At 52.2% G+C, this 26069-nt stretch overlaps 1 protein-coding gene and 1 long non-coding RNA gene across 2 annotated transcripts in view; one reads left to right on the top strand and one right to left on the bottom strand.

Moving 5' to 3' along the window:
* Positions 1–25771, bottom strand: part of Kcnk3 (potassium two pore domain channel subfamily K member 3) — a 37050-nt gene extending 11279 nt beyond the window's left edge. Inside the window, exon 1 of the mRNA XM_020155200.2 lies at positions 25350–25771. Within this exon, the coding sequence (XP_020010789.1) occupies positions 25350–25632 (283 nt within the window). The 5' untranslated portion in view covers positions 25633–25771. The remainder of the gene's footprint in view (positions 1–25349) is intronic.
* LOC141414773 (uncharacterized) lies at positions 4128–18925 on the top strand. The gene is made up of 3 exons (XR_012439628.1): positions 4128–4551; positions 14591–14703; positions 18775–18925. It is a non-coding gene; the product is annotated as an uncharacterized lncRNA (long non-coding RNA).
* Positions 25772–26069: the final 298 nt, after the last annotated feature.

The raw sequence follows: 26069 nt of genomic DNA, 5'->3' as shown, positions 1-26069 counted from the left end.
CCCTGTGGTCCCACTTCTAGGAATCTGCTAGGAAGATAACCAGAGATTAGAACAAAGATTTATGAACAAGGATGTTTATAGCAGCATTTTCATTGTGAAAAATTATAAACAGTTCAAATGTTCACCAATAGAGTTTGGTTAAACATATTAAGGTATATTTATGGGGCAGAATATTGTGTAGCTCTTAAACTGCTGTACTTGAGGAGTCTTAATTACAGAGAAAACCATCCTATCACATTGAAAATGGTAGATACAATGTTTTCTGTATGGTGAGATCCCATTTTGAGTATATAAATACAAAAAATGTATATATAGGAAGAAATAAAAGCTAGAAATATACTAGAAAACTCTCATTTTATCCCTGAATAATGGGCTCATGATTGATTTTAATTTTCTTTTTATACATTTTATATGGTCTGGAGACATCCATTATTTTTATAAGTAGAAAATGATGAATATTATAAACCTAACAACCACAAAAATCCTCCTGCTGTTCTTGGAGCAGGAAGTTCAGATGGAAAGTGAGGGTTATTGAGGTGGGCTAAAATTTGAGGAGCTATGAAGGTTAGGTCCATAATAAAAACTGTCACTGGAAGGCAATGGAGAGCAAAGGAGAGCCATTGGCAGCTCCTGAGTAGAGGAGGAATGCACCTAGAGAGGTACTGAGATGAACTGTCTGGCATCCCAGGGTGGAGGGGGAAGTGGGAAAAGGGAGGAAAAGGGTGTGGCAGTGGGAGACTGGAGGCAGGAGGCCTCCAGGGGGCTTTGGCATGGTCCATTTGTCAAGTGCTCACGTATGAGTTAGAGGGAAGCACAAAATTCAAGAGATGAAGACAGGAGAGGAGAAGAGAGGACAGCAGAGGGGAGGGGCGGGGAGAGGACAAGGGAAGAAAGAAGAAAAGGAGGAAGGGGAGGAAGGGAAAACGGGCAAGGGTGGATATTGTAGGTGAGACATCCTTGCATTTGTGGGCAAAAGTGTAAGCTTGCAGAGGGCAGGAGTTTTGTCTCTTTTGTGTACTATGATGTCCTCCACACCTAGGAGGGAGCTTGGAACAAAGCTGGCAACTTAATAAATCTCTGTGGAATGCTTGAACAGGGTGGACACAGGGAGGATGGACAGAGTATGAGGCCCTGGAGGGCAGTGACACATCAAAGAGCAGTAACCCCAGGGGTCCTGGGAAAGGCCAGCCACTGCACCAGGTGCCCTGACCCAGGCCTGGGGCCTGTCTGTCCGGCGGATGGGATGTAGTGGGGTTTTAATGAAATGAACCCACAGTGACAGCCTGGCTCTGAGAAAGGAGTTCTGTAGCCTGGTTTAAAGTGAGCTTGGCTTTTCCTGCAGATGACCAGAAGTGCCAGGCCCCACGCTGCGCCTCACCCCAGCACCCGGATGGCCGAGTTGTCCCCCTTTATACTCCCTGGCTTTTCCCGGTTTGCCCTCAGAGAAGAAGCAGAGGCATGCTGGCATCTCCTCGTTACATTTGCCAAAGGGAAAAACTGCTTCCAACTGGAAGCCGTGCTAGGTCTTGGGGGCCACAGTCGTGAGCCCAGGTGTGAGCCTAGAGCCTGGGTGGCCAAATTCTCAACCTGGGACAGTGTTACGGATGGGGCAGGGCCCAGGAAAGGGGAGAGGATGCACAGGAGTGGAAGAACACCCAGCTGGGAGTCCATAAGCCCGGCACCCATCCTGGCTCTGCCACTGCCTGACTGTAGGACAGAGGTCAGCAACTTTTTTTTTTTTTTGCAGTACTGGGATTAAACCCAAAGTTTCAAGCATGCTAGGCAAATGCTCTACCGCTTGAGCCATGCTTCCAGCCCAAACTTTTTAAAAATAATGGGTCACATAGTAAATGTTGAGGTTTCCCACTCCTACAGTAGTTTCTTGTAATTACTCAACTCTGCCATGGAATCAAGGAAGCAGCCCCAGACAATATGCAAACAAACGGGTGTGACTGTGTTCCAATAAAACTTTATTGATAAAAACAGGTAGTGGCTCAGATTTAACCCATGTGGCCCTAGTTTCCTGAGCCTGCTGTAGGGCCTTTATAAGCCTGTCAGTACCCTGACACTCAGCTTTCTTACTTATCAAATGGGACATTAGATAAGAAGTTCTCTGAGGTCTCTTCTCTGGAAAGCTGTCTTCCTGCGTTAGGAGGAGGCCATGTACCACCAGGGAGGGGCCATTTCTGCATTCTGGACACACATGATCTTTTTCCTGCCTGATGGGTTTTCTAGTCCTCCATCAAAGTCCATTTCAAAAGTCACTGCCTCTGGAAAGCCTTCCCCGATTTCACCCACCTAAACAAATCAATGCCCTTTGTTCACTATTCATCATCCTTCAAACATTCGTCCATTCAACCGGCAGGTGTTCTTGAGTCCTTAAGAGGTTCTGTGCTTTACACTCTAGAATAATAATTTGTGCAGGGCTGTATTACTTAAAAAGCAATCTGTATATGTGTTGTTGTTTGAGCTTGCATAGCAGTTCTATAGAGGACGTGTTATTGTTATTGTTATCCTATTTTGCAGATGGGGAAACTGAGGCCCAGAGAGACAACATTTTATCTCAGGCTGTAAATGCTACAACCAAACTTGAAATTTAAAGACAGTTCTCTTTCCACTGTTCTTGGCTGCCCCAGGACTGGAATGGAAGTCAGAAGACCTGGGATTGGGTTCTAGCTGTGCTAATATGTGGTCACAGACAAGACCCTGTACCTCTCTAGGCCTCAGGTGCCTCCCCTGGGACATGAAGAGGCTGCAGATGTTCTTGGAGGAGCCTCTTCAGCATTCTAGGGTTCTGGGCCCTTATAGGAGCCATAGTTACCTTTCACAAACAGCAGAGAGAGCAGTGGGCCCAGTGGGAGGGGTTGGCCCAGGGTCACGGGGCTCTTGGTGCACATTAGGCGACAGTCCTAGTCAGCACCAATCAGATGCCAGCTCAGTCTGGGCTGGTCAGCACATGGCTGAGTGGTAACAGCCCCCCACTTGAAGCAGAGGGGGAGTTGGAGCCCCCAATCCCTGCTCCCATCCCAAACACAGACAGCTTCCCTGCACACTCACGTTGAATTGGGGAGGAGGCAGCTGCTTGTCCTTGCCTGAGACTCCCACAGCCACACCAGGCCAAGGCACTGGGGGAGACTTGTCTGTCCCTACCACCTGTGGAACCCTGGGCGGCCCAAACACCCCCTCCTTCTAGTCCTGGAACCTTTCTCCTGAGGATTTAAGTCTGTTTTCTTTCTCTTCTTAGCTTGGTCTCATTTTTCGCTCCTTTAGCGTCAGGTTCCTGAGAGTGGGGGCAGTAACCTGTACATCCCAGTAGCACAGTGTGCAGCACCCAGTAGCAGTAGTGGTGGTGCTGGTGGTAGTGGTAACAGTTCTAAATAATAAAGTCCACATTTAATGATCATTCATATGCCAGGCACTGTACTAAAGGCTTTACCTATATTATTTATTTAATCTCAGAAATTTGATAATAGGAATCATCTCCATTTTACAGATTAGGAAACAGGCACAAAAACTCATTCACATCTACATAGCTAGTGAAGTGTGGAGTCAGGGACCATGTTCAGGCCTAACCAAGGAGCAGAGTAGATGCTAAATTACAGAAAGCAGTGAAGGAGACTGAGCTGAGGGGCAAGGTGATTTGTACAAGGCTGCACAGATATGTGGCAGACCTGGATCTTTCTAGGCCAAATCCTATTCTTTTTCTTGCTTCAGTGGCCTCCTGTGCCTCTGGATGGTGGTCAGAGATGGAGGTCCGTGGCCCATCTGAGCAGGACCTTCACAAATCACACCTCTTATGGTTATTCTGACACAATGATAGGGAGGGCAGGTAGACAGGTGTTCCCTCCAGCTCTAATCCCTCCTAGTTCCCCTCCAGTCCAGCTGTGGGCCCAGGAGGGCACTGGGTCTCCACACAGGACCCCCTCCACTGGCCTGTGCCAGATGGCATAGGTGGTATGGCAGATGAGGCTGCTGCAGGATGTTGGGGAGCTCATGGCTGCCCTGGAAGAAGACATCAACCTCTGGCAGAGGGGCTGAGATACCAGGGAAGCTGAGCAGGAAGCAGGGGCCCCAGGAGGTTGCAGCATTTGGCTGGGCTCAAGAATATCAGATGGAAAAATCAGGGAGGCAAACATGGCTTCATTCCCTCTTAGCTTGCCTTAATTACTTAATCGAACCAGCATTTCTTAAGCACTGACTCCTTTGTGCCGGACACTAGGTAAAGTGCTGAGAGAGGAGGCAGAGACAAGGCAGCTGGGTCTAGCCTTTTGGGAACAGAGACCAGCCAGCAGGTCATGGGAGGAGACCAGTGGTGATGATTCACCCCAGGGTGCTCTGAGTCTGTGCTGAGGGACCCGTGCAACGAAGGTGGCCCTGTGAAACACGACAGGGAGTCAGAAGACACAGCAATCTCGCAAACCTTCTGTGGCTGGGTGTGGAGCATTTTCTGCTCCTGATAGTCTCCGGAGTTGGCCCTGGCCGCCTGCGAGCATTATCCTGGGCCACTGCGGACTCCTGGCTGGTGTGCAGGGCTGCTTGACCCCGGTGAAGGTCAGTGTTTGAGTTAATACTCTTTTCCCCTTCTTCGTTTGGTTTGGGGTTTTGTTGTTTTGATTGGGTTTGACCATCTACTATTTTTAAAAAGAAACTTAGTTTTAGATCAACAGAACTGCTGTGAAGACTGCCTTTCCTTTTCCGAACACTTAGCAGCTCTCCTAGCTTGATGCAGAGCTGGCTGCTGTGTGTCTCTCCCTCCCCTTTGACTTTTCCTAAGCAGCATTCCTCCTGCTCTGGGCCTCTGAGCATCCCCTTCTCCCAGCTCCACCCTCACCCTGAGGTATCCATCTTTGCCATGCATTTGGCCTCTCTTGGTGATGCTGGCCTGCATAGTTAGCCCCTCCTTATGCACAGCAATGCGTCTACGAGCGAAACTCTTTTTAGTCCACTCTGCCTGTGCAGTTACAGATTGCAAGCAGTCACCAGCATAGGACGGTGCTGGACGAGGCCTTGGAGAGGTGGTCAGGGCCCAGCCCAGGCCTGATCCTCTGGGAGATTCCTGCCTCCTGGCTGCCCCTTTGTGTGACTGCGTCTGGGGCTGCAGGTGGGAATACAGAGGAGGAGGTGGAAGGAGGAAGGGAGGAAGAAGGGAGGACATCCACCCACCAGAACAGAGCTCAGGCTTCTCTGTTCTTCCTGCCTCTATTAATAATGGCAACGACATCAGGCAAGTCACATGCCCTACGTCAATCATCCTACTCCTCACCATGACCCTCTGGCTGGGCATGGCTAGCTCCATTTGATGAGGAAACTAAGGCTTGGAGAGATGAAATACACTAGTCCAAGGTCAGCAGATAACAATTGACAAAAGTTGGGATTTAGCCTGCATCTTTTAGCTTTCAAAGTCCAGGCGCTTTCAGGTGTCTGACCATCCAGAGTGCTCCCAGGGCATTAGCCTTGTCAACAGAGTGTGGCTAGCAGGTCCAGCAGACCATTATCCCAAGACCACCATGGGCCCCTTAGAGCAAGAACTGGTCTTATAGCCTTGGTGACCTTGGGACTTAAACTATGTGAGGATGGAGGAAACCGTCCTGGTCAAAGACCCTCTCCCTGATCCTAGTCTCTGCTCTCTACAGGCTGATGGACCCAGAGGTCGGGAGGCCAGTCCTTACTGTCTGGGGAGCAGCCACTGAAGGATCTTTTTGGAGACCCCTGGAAGGCCTCAGTATGGCCCTGTACCAGATAGCAGGAGGTGAGGAGAGGGAGGATGAAAGGCACCATCCAGGGTTCTGAAGAGGGTGTCTGTAGGGGTCATGGGTGGGGTGCTCTCCCTTTCTACCTCTTTGGAATGGTCCTTCCCGCAACAACCCCAGTTTAGGAAAGACCTAGACAGCCCCTTGGTACCTTGTCATCCTGACCCAGTGGATTGGACCAGGGTTGGCTTCCCAGCTGCTGGCTGGGCTGAGTTGTTCAGGAATTAAGCTGAGGGGCTGAGGGACTAGGTCAGGTTTGGTGGGCTGAGCTGCAGGGTCACAAAGAGATGAGTCCTACCTGAAACCAGGGTCAACCAAAGCCATATGCCAGCCAGTTATGGGAAAGAGAAGGTGAAGAATGACCCAGCAAAGCAGAGACAGGAATAGTGTAACCCAAATTCTGGAGGGAAAGGCCTGGCCCCTGCTGCCGGTCTTTGACCCAGGCTAAGTGGTACTGTTTCCTTTCAGAAGTCCCCTTACTTGCTCTAATCCAAAGGAGCACTGTGCCCTGGCTAAGCCCCAGCTCTCCAGAAGGAGGGCCCAGCCTCGTGCCCTGCATTCCAGGGTTCTCCACATGCAAGCAGCGCAGCAAAAGGGCCTCATTGGGTTGCAGGAGACCCACATGGGCACAGCACTCTAAAGTCAGGAACATTCCTGTTGCATCTTCACAGTATCCCCATGCAGCCCATTGGGCACAGGGGACATGAAGCCTGCAAAGGTTGGCTCTTGCTCACCACTGTAGCTCCAGAGCTAGGCCTGGGTCTCCTGTTGCAGGCCTGCTGCTCCTCTGGTCCCATTTATTACTAGGCAGTGAAGTGACCTTGGAGTTGCAAAGACAGTATGTAAAATGCTAGTCCAAGGCCTGGCACTCGAGTGTGTGTGTGGTCTTAGGAAGTAAGAAGCTGTTATTACTGTATCTCTAAATTTTTTTTCAGCACAGCTCTGAGCTACCACTCACCACTCAGAAACCTTCCTTAGTTTCTTGAATCCACACAATACAGTTGGGGGTTCCCATTCTAGCACGTAGGCGGTGTACCTATAAACTCTGCCCATCCCTGGCCCACTCATCTTGTAACTCTCCCAGCTGTGCCAAGGGTTCCTTGCACCTGAGCCAGTTTTGCCTCTGAGCACCCCTTCCTCGAGCACTCCTTCTGAGCACTTTCCCCTCTGAGGGCTTCCTCCTCCAAGCACTTCCTCCTCTGAGCATTCCCTCCTCTGAGCCCTCCCTCTCTGAGCACTTCCTCCCCTGAACACTTCCTCTTCTGAGCACTCCCTCTTCTGAGCATTCCCTGTGAGCACTCTCCCCTCTGAGCACTCCCTCCTCTGAGAACCTCCTCTGAGCACTCCCTCCTCTGAGCATTCCTACTCTGAGCACTCCCTCCTCTGAGCACTCCCTCTTCTGAGCATTCCCTGTGAGCACTCTCCCCTCTGAGCACTCCCTCCTCTGAGCATTCCTACTCTGAGCATTTGCTCATGGAGTGGCTTAGAGTCCCCACCTACATCTCCTCTACTCCCCCAAGACCAGTTGCAGGGCTTCCTCTGGCACAGTTCCCCATCCCTTACCACTCTCTGCCAGTCATTGGATTATGGGTGGAGGTGGGTCCCTCCCCTGCTGGTCCTCCTTGCCCAGTGCTTACAGCAGAACTTGAGCAGATGTGTGCCAGTCTTGATTGATGGCCTGGGTATGGGAAGAGGCCTTGGGGCACCCTGTCTCCATCACCTGCTCCCCATTCTTCTTCCTGGTCATGGCTAGTGGCCCAGACAGTGCTGGGCTGGCAGGGAGTTTGGAAGCAGATGCCAGGAGCTGTGAAGGGAGGCTTTTCTTAGGCTCGGCACCCTCCCCAGGGCTCAGGAGCTCAGATGGTGGAGGCTGGCATAGTGCCTGGGAGAAGAGGGACTCCAGGCAACAGGGACTTCAGCCTGGAGGCAGCTGCTGAGACCTTCTCTCCTCTGAGCCAGCCTGTAGATGTGGGGTCCCCATCCCCAACACTCACACATGCATGCATGTATGTATGCACACCCCAACGCCTGCCTACATCCATGGTGGCCTCTTGGCACAACTCCATTCACCATCCAGGGCAAAGTGCAAGAACCAGCAGAGAAACGGTAAAGTATGCCCTGAAATAAGGGAGAGAGAACTCCCAGGACCTACCTCTGGGACCTCCTGTTTCCTCAAGTTCCAGGTCCTGAGGATCTGGGCCCTCCTCCCCCAGTCCAAGGAGTCCCAGACTCATCTTAGAGGCTAAAACTCCACCATTCTCCATGGAAACACACTTTACTTAACTCTATGCCCTATTGGAAATACTCCTTTTGTAGAATGAAATGATAGGGCTTTGGCCATTCCTTCACAGCCTGTCCTCAGGGACACTCCCCTTCACATAGAATGGCAGACCCTAACCCCAGCCTCACTCACCCAGGCTTGCCACTCTTTCTGACCTCTGGTTTCCTAGTTTTCTCAATGACCTCCACCAGTCACCCACCTTTCTGGCTCTCTATGTGCACGGATGTTCACAACCCAGAACCAGGGTCTAATAGGAGAGTGACTTCCTGGCTCTCATGGTCTATACAGGATGCCTATTTATGCATTGGTGTCTGAGTTTGCTTTTTATGGTGCCAAGAGCTCCAAGCTGGACAACCTCCCCAGGACTCAGGCAGCCTCCCCAGGACCCTGGCAGCCTCCCCAGGACCTGACCCTCTCAAGCTACTGTTTACAATACTGTCTACCTCTTTCCCCAGCCCCAATGTGGAATTCAGGCAAGTGGCTTTCTCTGCACTTGACTTCATTCAAATGATTAAATGCTTGTCACCATTTCTCCTCCCCAATTCAAAACAATAACTCGCTAACATTTATACAGCATTTACTACGTGCCAGATGTCGCTCTGAGTGAGCTGACATAGGTACCTTGTTTAATCCTCAAACAACTCTATTCAGTAGGGACTATTATTATCCCCATTTAAAGATGTAGGGACTGAGCCTCAGAGAGGTCAAGTTCTCACTCAAGGTCATATAGCAAGTACACGGCAGAACTGAGAACTGAGCTCTCCCCTGTACTGTCACCGACTGTCTCTGCCAGTGGGAAATGTGAAGGCAGGTCTCTGGGCAGGTGGGTGAGGAATGAATGAAAGCAGATGAACTCTCACAGATGGGATGTCACTCCTTCAGGGAGAGAGACAGGGCTGGGGGGGGGTCCAGTGGGAGCGTGCTGGTGGGGGAGGGCGCCTGTTTGTATGAGAGTTAGTAGCAACAGCGATAATATTCCCTTATGCTTGTGCACCATTTTCATTTGTGACTCACTCTTGAGTATTTTGACAGCAAGTGAATAAAGTGTCACTATTGGTCATCCAGCTGAGATATGAGGAGGCTGAGCTCTGATGGTGAGGTGACTTGGTCAAGGTCATGCCATGCCTGATGTGGGAGCTTCCAGGATCTTTTGCTTCTGGCCCATCTGCTGCCCAGAGTGGGGCCCAGGTTTCAGTGAGGCAGAAATCTTTAAGGAGTCACCCAGCGAGGGCTTGGTTAACTCAGTGGGAGACCCTGAGGGAATGGACCCATCTTGCCCTGTTCCATTCCTGGCCCAAATTGGCACAGGCACCTGGGAAGGGCAGCCGGCCAGCCACGTGCCAGTGTTACTTTAAAAATAAACCAGGGAAGAACGAGGCTTAAAAATAACCCCAGGGACGTGTGAGGAGCTAATTACTACCACAGCCCCCTGTCAGGGCTGTGGGGAGTGCGGCTGGGACTCTGTAGCGTCTGGGTGTTGGGTCTTCTCTGTTCATCTCTTCTACTACCGCCAGGTCCTACTCCCTAGCAGAGCAGCTGGGGCAGTCAGGGCCTCACAGGCCTAAGGGTCAGAGTTAGAAGCATCTTGTGGCATCCTGGTTACTTCTCACATCTCAGAGACCAGGATGGGAGTCAAGGTAGGGAGGGAGGATGTGCCCAGGCCTGGAAGTCATGTTCAGGGCTTTGGAGAGTTCAGGGCACCAGATCTTGCCAGGAATTCTCTCTTGAGGCCATATTGTCTCTGGGGGTCAGCCCCGACTTCCCACTAGAATCACCCTGGTTCTAAAAGGAGCTTTGAGGTCCTGAGCCTATCCTTTCTTCTCTAAGATGAAAGATCCATGGTTGGTTGGTGGCAGCCAGGTGGCTGGTTTCAACCAATAACTGGCTCCTTATTAGGACTCCTGATGACCCCTTCTCATTGTCACCATTCTCGTGAGAAAGCCTTTTGAGGTTCTTCCTGCCCACCTAGGGAAGAATTCAGGACCCTCTGGCTGCTCACTCCTGGCTGCCTCCAGGGACAACCTGGACCCTCAGTGCTGAGCTGGAGCTGAACTAAACCTGGCCAGCCTGTCAGGCTATGTCTTTCCCAGAGTGTAGGCAGAGAGGCAAGGAGGCAGGGCCACACTCCTTTCCCGAAGGCCCACGTTCCCCCAAGGCTCTTGGAAGCTCTTGCAGCCCCCGCCCCCACCTTTGGCAGAGGGTGCGGGAACATCTTGCAGTGGCAGGGAGGGAAGGACATGGGGCCCAGCTGAGGACACAGCTGAGGACAGACATGCAGGAATCAAAGAGAAAAAACAGCTTTCCCAGAGGAGGCAAGGAGAGGCCAAGATTGCTGGGAGCTGACAGGAGTGATCAAAGGACGAGGATGACTTGGAGGTGGGAGAGGGGCAGAACTGGCAGGTTGGTGAGGTTGGGGTGGGGGGCTACTGTAGAAAGATCAGGGCTTCAAGTCACACAGATCTAGACTCTGGCTCCATGCCCTAAACCTATAATCTTGCTGGGTCTTGGGCATTATTTGCATAATGGATCCAATGATTACCACCTTCTGGGCCAATACAGGGGGAGGTTTGCAAAGCATTTGTGGCAAGACCTTTGAACAGGAGGAGCTGTGATATTGTGGTTTCTCTGCCCTGCCTCTAGAATCTAAGTGTTCCAACTCAGGCTCCACAGGTACAGAAGACTACCATATAACCCGCCCCTTCCCTTGCGCCTGGAACAAGCTATGGAACATAACACCTTTTTCATGGTTAATGTCTCTGTTGACCACCATTTTGCCAAATCCCCTGGCTGTTCCTCAATGGTATCATCTGATTTGGCCACCCAGCAGCTGCTGGCACAGTTGACTGCTCCTTCTCTTGGAACATTCCTCCTGGCATTTGGAACACCCCTGTCCCCAGGTGCCTTCCTGTCTCCTTTCTTGCTTGACCTCCCACTGGTGGAAGGGTAGGTCATTCTGTTGTTCTTGACAACTTTCTCCTCTCATCTAGCACATGACTTTCGGTATTATTTATTATTTTTTTTTTTTGTGGTGCTGAACTCAGGGCCTGCGATTGCTAGGCAAGCACATTACCATTTGGGCCACGCCCCCAGCCCTTTGCTTTCAGTTTATTTTTCAGACAAGGTCTCACACTAACTTTGCATGGCTGGTCTTGAGCCTTGATCTTCCTACATCTGTCTTCCAAGTAGTTGGGATTACAGGTATGCACCATCATGCCAGACTTTCAGTCTAACTCCCAGGTCGATATCTCAGTTTTGCCTTCTCTCCTGAGCTACAGACTTGTCTGTTTAATGACTTTCATGGATTTGTTATGAGCATCTGGACAAAATTAACCTGGATGTCTATGACAGAAGTCTTGAACACCTTCACAAAACCTGCTACTCTCCAGGCTTCATTTTCCATCTAGTAAATGCTTACCCTCTGCCCAGTTGCTCAGGTCAAAGACCCAGGACCATGCTTGATTATTCTCTTCCCCTGACTCCCACAGGCCTGTCCCTCCCTCCTCTGCCCCAATATGGCATCTTACCCATAAGCAAGTTCTGTCCACTCTGCTTCTCAAATAGCCTTAATCTTCCCACATGCTACACCTTCCCTGACATTACCTGGTCCAACCCACATCTGTTCTTTTGTTAGTTACACACTGCGGACTGGTGCAGCCTGGTGCTTGCCCTCTTGTGTTATAGCCACCTGACCTCCACTGAGCAGCCAGAGGGATCTGGTAAAGATTTAAGTCAGATCATTTTGCAACCCTTCCAGTGAGGCCCTGTCTGAATATGTCCCCCAAGTCCCTAAATTCCTATGTTGCACCTTAATTCACCAGTGTGATGGTGTCAGGAGGTGAGTCCCTTGGGAGGTAGAGTGCAATTAGTGCCCTTATAAAAGAGGCTCTAGGGGGCTGCCTTCCCTTTCCGCCATGTGAGGACACAGCTAGAAAGTGTCACCTATGAACAAGAAGGCTGACCCTCAGCAGACACCAGAACTTGCTGGCATCTTGATTTGATTCCCTAGTCTTCAGAACTGGAGAAAGTCATTTCCATGGTTTTAACTGTCCAGTTTATGGTGTTTTGGCATAGCAGCTTGAGCATGCTAAGACAAGTCACTTCTACTGAACTTATAATAAAATTCATAATCTCTGAAGCTCTGGCGATCTGGCCCTTCCTCCTCTGCAGCTCTTGGCTTTTACTGTCCCCCTGCCTGGAAGGCTCTTCACCATCTCTGCCTCACAGGGGAGGCACCATTCCAGGTCACTCTACTGACAGTAGCTGTCCATCTCTGCTCTCCTTTTCTCCCTACCACAACATCCCCTTGCTTTCCTGCCTCCCCCATGCTCCTTACCACTGAGATTATCTTTGTCACATGATTAAGTTTACAGGCTTTTCCCTTCCCCTGAAATGTAGACACCAGGAGAGCAGGGGCTACTGCTTTTCCTGCTGAGCCTCCAAGGTCTATAACAGTGTCTGCCACATGGAAAAGACTCACAACAACCAGGTGGATGGGGGAATGACTGTGTGCAGCCTGAGATAGGTGTTGAGCGTCAGAGGGCCTGGCTTTGTTTTGAGTTGCTGTGTAGCTGGGGCAGCCACTCCACCATCTCCTCTTGCATCTTGCTCTGGTCTCATCCCCTCATTTGAAAAAAGAGAAGGGTGGCATGGCATCAGTGGTTATCAAGGAATCTGAGGGACCCAAGGAATTGCTGTGATGCCATCCACTGTCCAGCTGAGCCCTTCTTCTTCAGGCGTGGTCAGTGTCAGTCTCCCAAATACACCCTGTCCTAGTGCAAGGCTAAGTAAGGTGTTGGTAGGCTCTGCAGGCTACTACATAATGCCCCATAAAAGTATTTTGAGACAGCAAACCAGGAGGGGGACCCCAAGGGTAGCCACTGGCCCTTCAGCGTGTCAGTGGGTCACTGGTCTAGGTGGAATGTTGGAGACTGGCCCATCAGGAGCATGTTAGCCACTGGCAGGCCTGGCCCTCAGTGTATACCCTGTGTTGGCTGGATCTGAGAAGGCGCTGTCTGTGGTCAGCCTGCTCTCAGCACAGCTATACTTTCTCCCGCACACTGCCAGCCCGTAGCCCGTAGTGCCTCCCCTTCCCTTTCTGGGTGGGAGGCTCCAGCATTCCAGTGGTCCCAGAGGCTCGGGCAGTGACCTCATTCTGCTGATAAGCAGGACCTTGGCCACAGTCAGAAACGCTCTCTTTCCAGAAAGGGGTGACTTGGAGGTCCCGGACAGAGCTCTATTCTTGGGACTAGCTGCAGAGGAAGTCCCTCTAGGGCCTGGACAGCATGGGGTGAAGTGGGGACAAGAGTAATCCCAGATAGAGCTTCTCAGGAGGCGTTGGGAGGCGAGGCCAGCCAGAGTAGGTACAGCAGAGACTGAGCTTCAGGGACTTTCAGCTCTACCAGCCCAACCCCCACAGGCAAGGCCAGAGTCAGTTGTGCCTTGTTCCAGGTCTCAGAGCCAGGTAGGAGCAGAGAAACAGTGGAGGAGACCACCCTACTCTCAAGGACCCTTTCTCACTTGAGATGACCTTATCCTGCATTTTCTGTGTTCCTTAGCTCAGCTGCACTAAGCTCAGCGCTCACGGACTACCTCCCAGCCAACCTGTGAGGGCAGGTAGGGGACAGCAGGAAGATGAGTGCTCAGGACTCTGGGACATTGAGCTGGGCATGACATTCAAGGGGAGGAAGGCTGCACCTAAGTTTAGTTCTCTCTCTTTCCCTCCCTCCCTCCCTTCCTCCTTCCCTTTCTCCGTCCCTTTCTCTCTCGTGCACGTTGCACACACCTGGAAGAGGACAGAGGATAAGAGAAGTCCCTGCTCCAGAACCCTGAGCTTACTCTGTCTGACTCTCACAGGTGGGAAACCCATAACTCACAGTCATGCCAAAGAGGGCTCAGCCTGGCCCCAACTCCCCTGTTGAGGGGGCCTCCCTGGGATTGATCCTGTGGTCTGGGGTTATTGAGAGCAGGCTGAGAGCTATAGCCATGAATGGGGAGACACAGTCTTTCCCTAGGGCCTCCATGGAGACCCTGAATATCCCTTTCTCTTCTGGGGGGTGGGCAAACATGACTCCTTGGGGCCCTCCACTAACTCCTGCTGACTTTGCCACCTGGCTCACCCCAGAAGCTTTGGCCTTGAATTAGCAAAGATTCTTCTTCAGCCACCCTGTGAATGTTTCTGAGATGCCAAGGAAACCCAGAAAGCAAATGCCAGTGGCTGGCAGGGTGCCAAGCCTCCCAAGGACAGAACACTGCTCTTAACAAGCTCTCTTCTACCCTGGTTCCCACCCAGCTGCAGCTTTCCATCACCTGGGTCTTCAAACTTGAACCTCTGGGGCTCACCCCTGTCATAGGGAATTAACTCCTGGGGGCAGGACCAAACAGCCAGCACAACCTTCCTACCCAGTATAACATGCTCCTCTTTCTTCCTCCTCCCCTAAGGAGCAAGTGAGTTGCCCAAGTCACTTCCAAGAAGGCTCCCACTCTGTTCAGCGGGACGGTGCTGACAAATGTGTATCCAAGACAGCTGTCCCCTGTAACACTGCCTTTTTACCCTCCATAGGCTGATGTGCACCTCTGCAAGGTCCTTGCATCCATACTGTGGGAAGGACCCACCTTCAGCCACTGCCCAGGGGCAAGGGCACTGTTGTTCTGGGAGAAGAGTCCAGATTTAAGGTAGAAAGTCCTTTTTTCTTGTTGTTGGTTTTTTGTTTGTTTGTTTTTGGTACTGGGGATTGAACTCAGAGCCTTTCACAAGTACTCTTTTTTTTTTTTTTTTCCAGATAGGGTCTTGTAATAACTTTGCCCAGTCTGGCCTTGAACCTTGGTCTTCCTGTTTCTGTCTTCTGAGTAACTGAGATTCTATAGATATGAGCCACTACACCCAGCCTGGAAGGTCTAGATTTTTCCTTTGGCCCCAACATTTACTTACTTTGGAGCCCAGAGTAGCCTTCTTATCTAAAGTTCAAGTTCTCTGTTGGCAAAGTAGGAATAATGATGCCTACACTTTGGGGTTGACAAGAGGCTCAGAAGAGATACTATATGACTGAGTGCTGTGCATGCAGCAGATAGCAGTGTTCGGCCACTTGCTGGTAGCAGTGACTTTGGATGTCCCTGACCCCAGAAACCCGGGGTTTCTGCGGGGACAACCCCAGGTGCCAACTCTCAGTCTCCTTTCCCCTACCACAAGCCCTCCAGTCGACACTTCTGGACCCCAAGCATCCTCTGCTTGATTTCAGCTCCAAGCCCTGAAGCTTGGAGAATGGGATTATGTAGTGCCTCCCTCTTGGGATGGCTGCAAGATTGATAAGGAAGCAAACACAAAGAACCCGGCCCAGGGTAACCTCCCACGGAACAGCAGCCTTGGTTTCCATGACTGGGGAAACTGAGATAGACTGTGGGAGTGGCTGCTTCACGTCAGATCTAAGATCTGAAAGGAACAGCCCAAGGGTGAGTCATCTTAGCATTGATGAGAAGCTGTCTGTCCTCTGCTGCCCCCCACCCTCGCAGGCTCCAGGAAAGCCCTCTGCAGGGACAGGAGGACTAGGGTCCACCAGGAGGAGAGGGCCACTCCTGTCTGCAAGTCTGACATCATTCTCTTCAGGCTGCCCCAGGGGGTCTGAGAGTTCAGCTCTATGGAGAAGGCCCCCCCAGGTGGTGCTGTGAACAGCAGGCTGGAATGTGACTCTTCGGATGTGTCTGAGATGGCCATTTCTGAATCAGCTGTGGCCAGGAGAGGCCCTGTACATTCCTGTAAAGGTACACTGAGTCCATGCCAAGCTTCAGGGCTTGGAGCAGAAATCAAGCAGAGGATGCTCGGGGTCCAGAAGTGTCAACTGGAGGGCTTGTGGTAGGGGAAAGGAGACTGAGAGTTGGCACCTGGGGTTGTCCCTGCAGAAAATACCCTCATGGTTTTGGGTGACAACATCATGTCCTGCAGTCCAGTGCTGTCCCAGGGCCTCTGGTGCACCACTGATGAGGCTGAGCTTGATCTGAGCTCCAGAGTGGTCAGGGCCAGTAAAGGGACTGTACAGGGAGAGGGAATAGGAGTGCTTCCTGCAGGTTGGCTGAGGGCTGCTGGGTACCAGGGTAAAGTGAATGGAGGCAATCAGGGCACAGATCACCATCACCCCCTAGGTCACCTAGGTTCAAAGGGCATCCCCTGATCAGGTCCAGGCAGGAGCACACACACCTGTCATGCCCCACCTCCAATGCTTGTCAACTCAAGTCTATGCTTCATCCTGTCTCATGCTTTGCCCTCCTCCCAGAAGCCTGCACTGCCAACCTTCATCCTGGAACTCACTCACCTTTTAAGCCTTCCACAGAAAATGTTCTCAGACACTTCTGTGCTGGTTTCACTTGGATTTAACATGCACAAATTCAACTTATACCTTTCAGGACTCTACTAGGTCCAAGGCTCCTTGGGGAAAGATCTAGGTCTTCTTGTCTGGTCTCTTGGTACCTAGTACAAAGCCTGGCACACAGATGATCTCAGATCACAACAATTTTTGGTAAACTGGTTTGATATGAAGGCAAAAACCAATACTATTTGGAAAGCCACCTAGAGGACTCAAGGACACTCTGGGCTCCATGCTGGGTGCTCCCACTCCTCAGGCTGCCCCCTGAAGGTCAAGAACTCAAAGCATCCCAGGGTGGCTTAAAAAAACTGATTATTGTGCCCTCTAGTGGGATCCATGCTTGGCTAGGTTAAGGCCCCTTATTATTCAAACATGGATCTAGGGATTGCTCTGAAGGCATTTTGCAGAGGTGATTAAAGTCCATAATCAGCTGACTTTCAGTAAGGGAGCCCAGGCTGATCCAAGATTATGCAGATAATCTGCACAGGCCTTTACGGACCAGCTGAACCTGTGGACAGCAGCTTTAGCACAAGCTAGGGAGAGTCCCAGACTGCCCTTCTTGACCTCCTGTCCTGTGGAGCTGGAATCCACCTAGCCTGCCATACAATCCTATAAGCCAGTTCCTTGCAGTACATCTCCTACTGGTCCTACTTCTCTGCCTGACACAGGTGACCTCTGCAGCCCGTTCATCCAATGTCTGCTTGTGTGCTTCCTATGGTGGGGAGCTCACCACCTCTTAAGGCAGTAGCACAGACCACCTTTGGCTAACTTCAATTTTAACAAGTCCTGCCTTACACTGGGCTGAATTAAGACTTTCTGTGAACTCCACCTGCTGGTGCTGCTTAACCCCATGAACCACTCGGAACAGAACCGGTCCTTCTTACCTCACAGTAGCCCAGCAGGAATCTAAAGGGGGTACTCCTTGCTTTCCATGTCCCGCCAAATGTCCCTCACTTAACATGCTGCTCCCCTCCTCTGGCTGCCAACACCCAGTTGTTAATGTCCCTTTTAAAGTCTGCACACACAGGTGGCCTGATGGGTTCAGAAGAGGCCTTGGGCTGCCATGGGCATTCCACACTATAGCCTAAACCAGGCTGAATGTCTCAGGGAGCCACAGGCCCATGGGCCTGGGTCCTCCAGGGGTCTTTCCTGCCTCAACCCAGCCCACTGGAAGCAGGGGTCCTTCTGGAGGGAACAAATGATCCTGAGCCTCTTGTTTTAATGGGGATGGGGCCATACTGCCCTCGAGACCTTGGGGCAGTGCTAATGACTGCATGTGTTTGTCTCCCCAGATTCACATGTTCAAACCTAATTCCCAGGGTGTTGGGTGTTAGGAGGGGACACCTAGGTCATGTGGATGGGCCCTCCTGAGTGGGATTAGTGCCTTTATACAAAGAGGCAGGAGTTCCCTCTCTCCCTCCATCTACTCTTCTCTCTCTCTACCTCTGCCACCTGCAGAAGATGGCTACCTACAAACCAGAAGGCAGGCCCTCATCAGACACCTGCTCTGGGCACCTTGGTATGGGAGTACAGTCTCCAGTACTGTGAGAAATAACTGTGTGTATGCAAGCCACCCAGTCACCCAGTCTGCGGTCATTTGTTCTAGCAGCCCAAACAGACTAAAATGGGCAGAGACCACAGGGAGGAGCCTGTCTCCCATTCTGCTGTTAGTCTCTGGGCACCTGTTCTCCATTTATCTAAAGAGTTTCCCTGGAAAACAGTGGGGGAAAAGATACCAGCTGAGGACTAGTGGCCTCCTAGTCCATCATCCCCACGGAGCAAGCCCTTCCCCACTTCTCTCCTCACTTTCCACCTACCCTCTCCACTTCCCTCCACTTCCTCTCCTCACCCCACAGTGCTGCTATTGCACATGTTGCCCAGGATCCATGGCTGGCCCCAGTAGAGCAAGACCAGCTTCACTGAGCCTCAGGGAAGGGTATGCAGCTCTGATGTCCCACCACCAGAGTCCCGGAGGGTTTTTCCAGCTCTAAATGTTCTTTTTTTGAAGACCATAGTCCACATGGCTGCTCCCAGAAGTCAGGCCTCCAGGTTCTTTAGGTCCTTGCTACTCAAAGTATAGGCCACGCCAAGGACAGAGAGAGGCAAGCCCATGCCTCCTTCTGGTGCTCATTTGGTCACTCACCCACTTTTTTTTTTTTTTTTTTACAAAGTAGGGGCTATAGCTTTGTCTTCTCTCTCTCTCTCTCTCAAATGTCAGTAAGTGTGTAAATTTGATGAGGGGAGAGGAGGGCAAAGGGCTGCTCAGTTGTCCCATTCCCCCAATATGGGGGCTGAGCCTGGAGCCAGAACCCCTCTTTTGGCTCATGACCTTCTCCACTTGTAATCACCCCAAGTTCAACGAATTTCATCTGATGTTTCTCTCTTCCAGACAAGATGCCGTTCAGAGCTATAAGATTCTGACTACCTCGCTTCATCATGCTGTATTCAAAAATTGAAGATGTAAGGATTTACAGCCTACTTTGGTTTTCTCTGTGGGAGTTCACTCTATACAGATGGGAAGACTAAGGCTCACCAGGGAAGTGTCTGTTCCCATTGTGATCATGGGAGGTGTGGGGGAGGGGAAGAGTAGAGGACACAGGAGAGGGTAGCAGGGATGGTAAAGAATGGCTTTTCTGAAGTATGAGGGTGGGAGGTCAGTCCCAGCATGGCAGGGAGCCCAGGAGGCCCAGCCACAGAATGGCCATTGGATCAGGAGACCTCGCCTGCTCCAGGCCAAGCTGAGGCAGCTCTGGAAAATGAGCAAGAGAAGGCGTGCTTTGCAGCAGTAGCCAGGGGCAGGGTAGCTCCTAGTGAGGAGTAGATTCCAGGCACCCTGCAGCAGCTGTCCAAGCACCAGCAGTTTCTGGACAGCACAGAGACTTGGAGGCGGCAGCTGGGCACTTGACTGCTCTCTCTGCGGCCACCACAGGCATTTGTCATGTGGCTCTCTAAGGACCAGAGGCTATTGGAGGGTCAGAGAACAGGGCACCAAGCCCAGCTCTGATAACTGTAAGAGTGATCGTTAGTGCCTCTTCTGCGGTCCTGTGTACATGGAGAGGAAGAGAGATAATTCCTCCTCAGGCTGATTGCTCCCTGCACAGTCCCTGTGCCCTGAGTGCCCACTCTCCATCATTTGCTGTGCTCATGTAGAAGGATTATGGAGGCCGTGTGGGGAGCAGAGTGACATGGCTCCAGGAAAAGTTACCCTTTGAGGTCTGGGTGTAACTCCTGTTGCTGGCATTTATAACTGCAGAGTCCTGCACAAATCTCAAAACCTCTCTGAACAGTGCAGCGTGGAAATGCTGGTGCTGATGCAGGTCAGTCCTCTGTGTTCGAGGTGGGGATTCAGGATGAGGTGGGGAAGGGAGCACCCATCCCTGCTGAGGGACTCTGCTGAAGTTTGCCTGGATGGATGGACAATGATCTTGGCCAGAGCTTGGCTTCTCCCTTTGCCGCTGGCTGCAGGGAAATCATTTTTACATTTTTTAAATTACAAAATCAACTCACAGATCCACCGTTTGTGCTGCCAGCTGAAAGCTGTTTATAGTGGTGATTTGCACTACATTCATCTGTGCTTGTTTATGTTTTCTTTGAAACTACTTATTGTGTTTGTCCTGTCCCCACTGTGGCCAGTTGTGTGGCTTCTATTTTTGTTCTATTCTCACCCCTACTCCTTCCATGCTTCCATCCCCCAGGCATGATGTGTGGGAACTGGACTTGCAGGCAGGTGGCATGGCAGAGCAAGAAGGACCTTTGGCCAAATATACCCACTTTGTAGATGAGAAAACTGAGGATCGAAGAGGCCCAGCAGCTGAGCTCACAAAAACTCCAAGCCAGGGCAGGTTTTGCTACCTCAGGGACCTCATTCTTCCTGACTAGATTTCACTGACCTTTAATCTGGATGGCAGGCAGACTTCAGTATGGGAGAGGAGATGGAAAACCTGAGGCGGAAGAGTAGGATTGGGAAGATAAGACAGCTTCCTGGCCCTCAACCCCACTGTCCCCACCTGTTAGGAAGGTGCAGAAGTTTAACACTGGGGAGGCAGAGCAGTTCTCTCAGAGGGGAGGTAATAATACGTGACCAATATTAATAATAGTAGTAATTACAGATACCATTTATTAAGTGCTTGCTCTCTACCACCTGACACTTTCTTTGCCTGATCTCATTTAATCCTGGGAGGCGGACATTATTATCCCCCATTTTATAACTGACAAAACAAGCTCTGAGAGATTAAATAACTTGTCCAAGGTCATCCCGTCAGGGGAGGGCAGGGGTGGGTGATGAGGACTGGGCTGAGATGAAGCCAGGCACTCTGGCTTCCATTCAGGGCCTGAGTTCCTCCACCACTCTGCAGAAAAGGCTTGTGGGCTCAAAGGAGAAAGGCTAGCTTTTAGGAAGGAGAAAGGAAATCCTGAGAGAGTCCAGGGACTATCCCAGCCTGGGCTGCCCCTCCTTCCTCCAGGGAGGTGGAGAGAGGACTACAGAACAGGGGGCACCCAAAGCCTCAGTGCTGAGAGATGGTGGAGCATGGGTATATGTGTGGGTGTGGTTGGGGAGACAGGGAATTTGCCCCAAAAGACCTGCGTCTAATTAATCCCTCTACTTGCTGTGTGACTTTGGGCAGGTTGGTTATTCACCTCTCTGAGTGGATGATTGCTAAGCTCTCCTCTTATTACAGGGCTCTGTAATTATGAGGGTGTCAGGTCACTTCTGGACTTTCCTCTTTCTTGAAAAGATATTAAAAAGTATAGGTTCCCTCAGGAGCCACATGTGTGAATTCAGCCTCAGGATTCCCAGACCAAGTGGCCAGCGATGGGAGGCTATGCTCAGCTGAGGACAGGCTGGCAGCTGAGGGAGGAGCAGAAAAGGTTTCTTGCCCTAGCTCCATGAGCTGATCAGTCACCTGGTCTCCTGTTGCCTTAGAGCTACAAGGATTCCCGGATCTGCCGTGAGAGAACCAGCACATGTAAGCCTGTGGCAGCCTCAGGAATTGCTAGGCACAGCTTGGGGCTCACGGTCTGCTTTGGTCAGACGCCAGGCTATGGGGGAACAGTAGGCTGGCTGTAGGGTGCTGGAGCAAGGGAACAATCAACTGGGCTGCTTAGTACCTTAGAAACAAGGATCTGGACTGGATTCTTGAAGTGGAAAACAAACTGGTAAAAAATCCAGGGGGGACCCCCTGAATCTGGGCAGGTGCCTTACTTTTGCGACCTGAGGCTGTGGAGGAATTCCTCACCTGAAACATGGGGGTCATGATGCTCATTTTGAAGGCTTGGTGAGAATTCAGTGAGGGGGTACAAATGACAGAGCCCGCCACCGTGTAGATAATAAAAGGTATCTGCTATTATTATTATTGCTGCTGCAGCTGTTAATAAAAATAACAGAGGCTGGGAGTGTAGCTCAGTGGTAGAGCACCTGAGTAGCATGCGTGAGGCCTGGGTTCCACTCCAGCATCTCACAGAAAGTAAATAAATAGCAGACTAAAGAGGCATCATGGACAAGTGGAAGGAGCAGGGGCCTGGGAGACAGGTTTTGCTCCCCCACTCCCCACTGTGTGACTCCTGTCACCTCTCTGGTTCCTCATCTGTAGGAGGAGGGGGTGGTACCAGCTGATCCCCAGGCCCCTTCCTGCTCTGACAGCCTTGGGCTATGAATAGAGGGGGCTGGGGCCTGGAGGAGTTGATGACTCAACAGCTAGGGAGGGTTAGGTTTCCTAAGGAAAGTTTCCATTTGTGTTTGCTCAACTTAGGCAACAACAAAGGAAGGGTTCCCTGGCTGGGAGACCAGGGATGAGGGAGTAGGTGGATCCTTGAAGCCAGTGGAGACTGTGACTAACCAGGTGAATGACTAAGTCAGACCCTGCTGACCTTCAGCCAATCAGGACTGCCTGTGAGTGCCCTGCAAGCTGGCATCACTGAGCACTTGGTGGCTTTTGCCAGGCCTGGCTGGGTCTGGGCTTCACAACATATGGAGGTAGAGGAAGCAGCCAACAGACCAGCAGGGAAAGAACACTGGGCTTGGAGTCAGAAGACCCGGCTTCCCATTCTGACTTTGCTGTTCACCAGCTGGGTGGTACTGGGCAGGGGCTCTTCCCTTCCCTGACCTGTCCCCCCAGCCCCCAACTTCATCCACACAACAGAGCTAACAATACCTAACTTGGCAACTTCACTGAGTTGTGAAGGCTGAGAACCAACCATGACATAAAAGCTTTGTGGTCACTAAGGTACCAAACAAATGGGAAGTTCTGTCACTAAGGTACCAAACAAATGGGTCAGGAATAGTTTAAGCAATGTTTTCTTTTTTCCCTTCTTCCTTTCCTTTTCCTTCCTTCCTCCCTTCCTCCCTTCTTCCCTTCCTTCCTTACTGGCTCTCACCAGGCAAGTGCTCTATCGCTTGAGCCACGCCCCTCAGTCCTTTTCCTTTTAGTTTGTTTTTCAGGTAGGGTCTGGCACTTTTGTCCTTAATCCTCTTGCTTCTACCTCTGAAGCAGCTGGAATTACAGGTGTGTACCACGATGCCTGGCTCGGGAAGTATTTTCTTAAAGCTGAGCCACCAACTTCCAGCTAGGTGGCATAGCCAGAGAGAGAGGTGACAAAAAGTTAGGTTGGATGGTGCCAGCCTGGGGACCCTCAGAACTGGCATGGTAATCTGATGGCATCTTTCTTCTGTTTAGCACTATATAAATAAATAATCACCAGAAAGTCACTCTGCCTCTAGCCCCAGCTTTTAGCATCTCTCTAGGTGAGGACCACAAGCACTTTGGGAAGCCACAGCAGGGTTAGAGGGTCAGGGCAATGCCCTATCATTTCTACACACAGTCAACCCATCAATAGCATTCTTCAAGTGCTCATAGCCGCTGGGTACCATGCTGGCACCGGGAACACAGCAACGGGACCTATAGGGCTCTGTCCACCAGGAGATTAATTACAGTGTGGTTAAAGAGACAAAACACATCCCCTAAAATGTAAACAACCATTCAAAAGTGCCTGCACTGGGTCACCTATGTCGTCTTGACAGTAAGTAAATCCTGAAATCATCCAAAGCAGTGGCCTGGGAGCCTTTGAGGACGGGGTGGGATTTGAGCTAGACCTAGAGGGTTGGATTGGACAAGATAAATAGAAGATGGAGAAAAAGACATGCTGGACATGCACACTAAACACGTTCTCAGGGGACAGCTTGGCTGCCATGGAGAAGGTTCATGTAAGTAAGAAGTGAGAAATGCAAGTCAGACGTAGAGGTTGGAGTCAGGTATAAAGGTCCTTAAAATCTGGGATAAGAAACATGGCCCTGATTCTGTGGCAGTTGGGAAACCAGGGGGGCTTCCAAGGAGGGAACTGGAACTAGGAGCTGGGCTTTGGCAGCATTGGCTGGGCTGGGGAGGGGGAGGAGATGTGATTTGCTGGAGGAATGAGGCTGGAGGCAAGGAGGTTGGTTGGGAGATGACTGTGGAGTCCCCAGGGGACTGAGAAAGAGAGGGACAATAAGCAAGGACTTGGTGTTGGGAGAGGGAGGATCTAAGGGTGCTCACTTTTTTCTAAATTCTCCGGACAGCTAAACCACTACCAAAATGCAGGCAGGTGGCAGTGGGGTGTGAGAGGGTGGGACCGCAGACCAAACCTTGTCTGCTGCTTTTGAGATTCCCCTTTGGACAGGTTTTGGGTCCCCAGAGATCTGCAGAGCTCTGGAACAGAGTCCTGCAGTGGACAGTGTCCAGCTCTACCTTGTACCCTCTCAACTCCTATTGACTCCCAGGAAAGCACTGCCATCTTGTCATAGGCTATGCCAAATGGCAATAAGCCCTTGGGAGCTCAGCCAATGCAAGGAGGGGGTCAGGGAGAGAAGGAGGAGGAAAAGATTTTGGAGACAGCTCCTGGAGGCATCCCAATGGCTTTGGGGGAAGGTGGGTTTCCAATCTCAGAATCTAAGCACGTCAGGTCTGGGAAGAGCCCTTGAGATCATTTTGGCCAACCTCTCCCTGTCTGGACATGAGCCCGTGTTCCAGGCAGGGGAAGGGACTTGTCCAAGGTCATACAGTGGGGTAGTGATGGACCTGCACTGGAATCACAGAGTCCTGGGAGTGGGTAAGGTGTTTAATCCTATCTGGACACTTGAGCAACACTGTCAGAGGCCTAGTTGAAGGGAGCTTTCTCTTTTGGGCATCCACTGGTGTGAATACATGTGTGTGTGCTCAGTGTGTGCTCTGTGTGTACCTGTGCTGTCAGAGGACCTGAGTATGCCTGGCTTGGGAGAGAACTAGAGCGATTCTTGAGGTGACTTTTGTGCTGGGACAGTGTGGAAGAAGGCTGACAGGGCTGAATCTGGCTCCCAGAACCAGCTCTGCTGCCCTAAAAGAATTACAGGCAGTGGCCAGTGGTGACCAAACTCCCGGAGGTGGGGACACACACACACACACACACACACACACACACACACACACACCTCAAGCAACTGCAGTTAGAGGGTGTTTCAGGCCCCCAGAGTGGCCCTGAGTGCTAGGGAGTGCCGGGAGCCAGCATCTACATGTCTCTCCGAAGCCCCGCAGGTGTGTACGCCGGGTGCTGAAGCTCATCCGCAGGGACACGGAGCGGTCGCGCGCTCCCGCTGCTCACACTCGGCGCCCAGCTCCAGGGCCTAGCCCGACCACACCCCTCCTCCCAAGCCTCCGCTAGCGGCCGTTCCTGCCCCTCTCACACACTTGAATCCCCCGGGGTCATCGCGCAGCCTGTCAGGGCCAAGTTAGGGCCGGCCCGACGCGGAGATTGAGGACCGGAGCCAGGAATCGACGCCTCCCCGGAGTCCCATCCCCGCAGAGCAGACACACCGGCTGCGCTCCGGTGGCTGGGAGTGCGGGCTTGGCGCCCAGCTCCTCTCCGCGGGGAGCCCCCAACCGCAGCGGGCTCCTGCTGGCCCCTGTCCCCGCCCTTCGCCCCCTGCAGCCCCCACCCCGCGCGGCGAGTAATTACCGATGGTGGTGATGACCGTGATGGCGAAGTAGAAGGAGCCGGCGAAGCGCCACTGCACGCCGGCCTTGTGCGGCTTGAGGCGCAGCACGACGCGCTCGAGCTCCTCGTAGCCGCCCTCGCTGAGGTTGTAGCGCGCCCGCAGCTCCTGCTGTCGCAGCTCCAGCCGCTGTCGCTCGATCAGCTCGGGCTCCGACTCGAGCGCGTCGAAGACCGCGGCGCCCACCAGCAGGTAGGTGAAGGTGCACACGATGAGCGACAGCGTGCGCACATTCTGCCGCTTCATCGTCGTCCCCGGGCCACCGTCGGCCCCCCGGCGCCCCCGGCCAGCGCCCCGGCCGCCGCTGCTACTGCCCCGGAGGCGGCCTGGGGCATGGCTGCGCTCGCAGCTCTCCGCGCCGGGCACCCGCTCCGCACCCCGGGCCGCCGCCGCTACCGCTACCGCCGCCGCGGAGCTGTCCCTTCAGCACCACCCACCGCCCTCCTCCGCCCGGCCCCGCGCCCGCCCCCGCGCCCGCCCCTTGTCCGCCGGCCACCGCCTCCCGCCAGCCCTCCCGCCCAGCCAAATAAGGACTGGGGAGCCGCGCCGAGGGAGGGGGGCTGGCCGAGGGGAGGGAAGGGGGAGCGAGCGGGAGAGCCCGGGCAGGACGGAGGGGGGAGAGAGGGAGGGAGGGAGAGATGAAGATGGAGAGGGAGAGAGATTCAGCGCGCCAGGCCCAGAGA

The sequence above is a fragment of the Castor canadensis genome, chromosome 12 (assembly GCF_047511655.1).
Source record: "Castor canadensis chromosome 12, mCasCan1.hap1v2, whole genome shotgun sequence".
Taxonomy (NCBI): domain Eukaryota; kingdom Metazoa; phylum Chordata; class Mammalia; order Rodentia; family Castoridae; genus Castor; species Castor canadensis.
The sequence above is the reverse complement of the archived record's forward strand: the minus strand, read 5'-3'. Positions and strand labels throughout refer to the sequence as shown.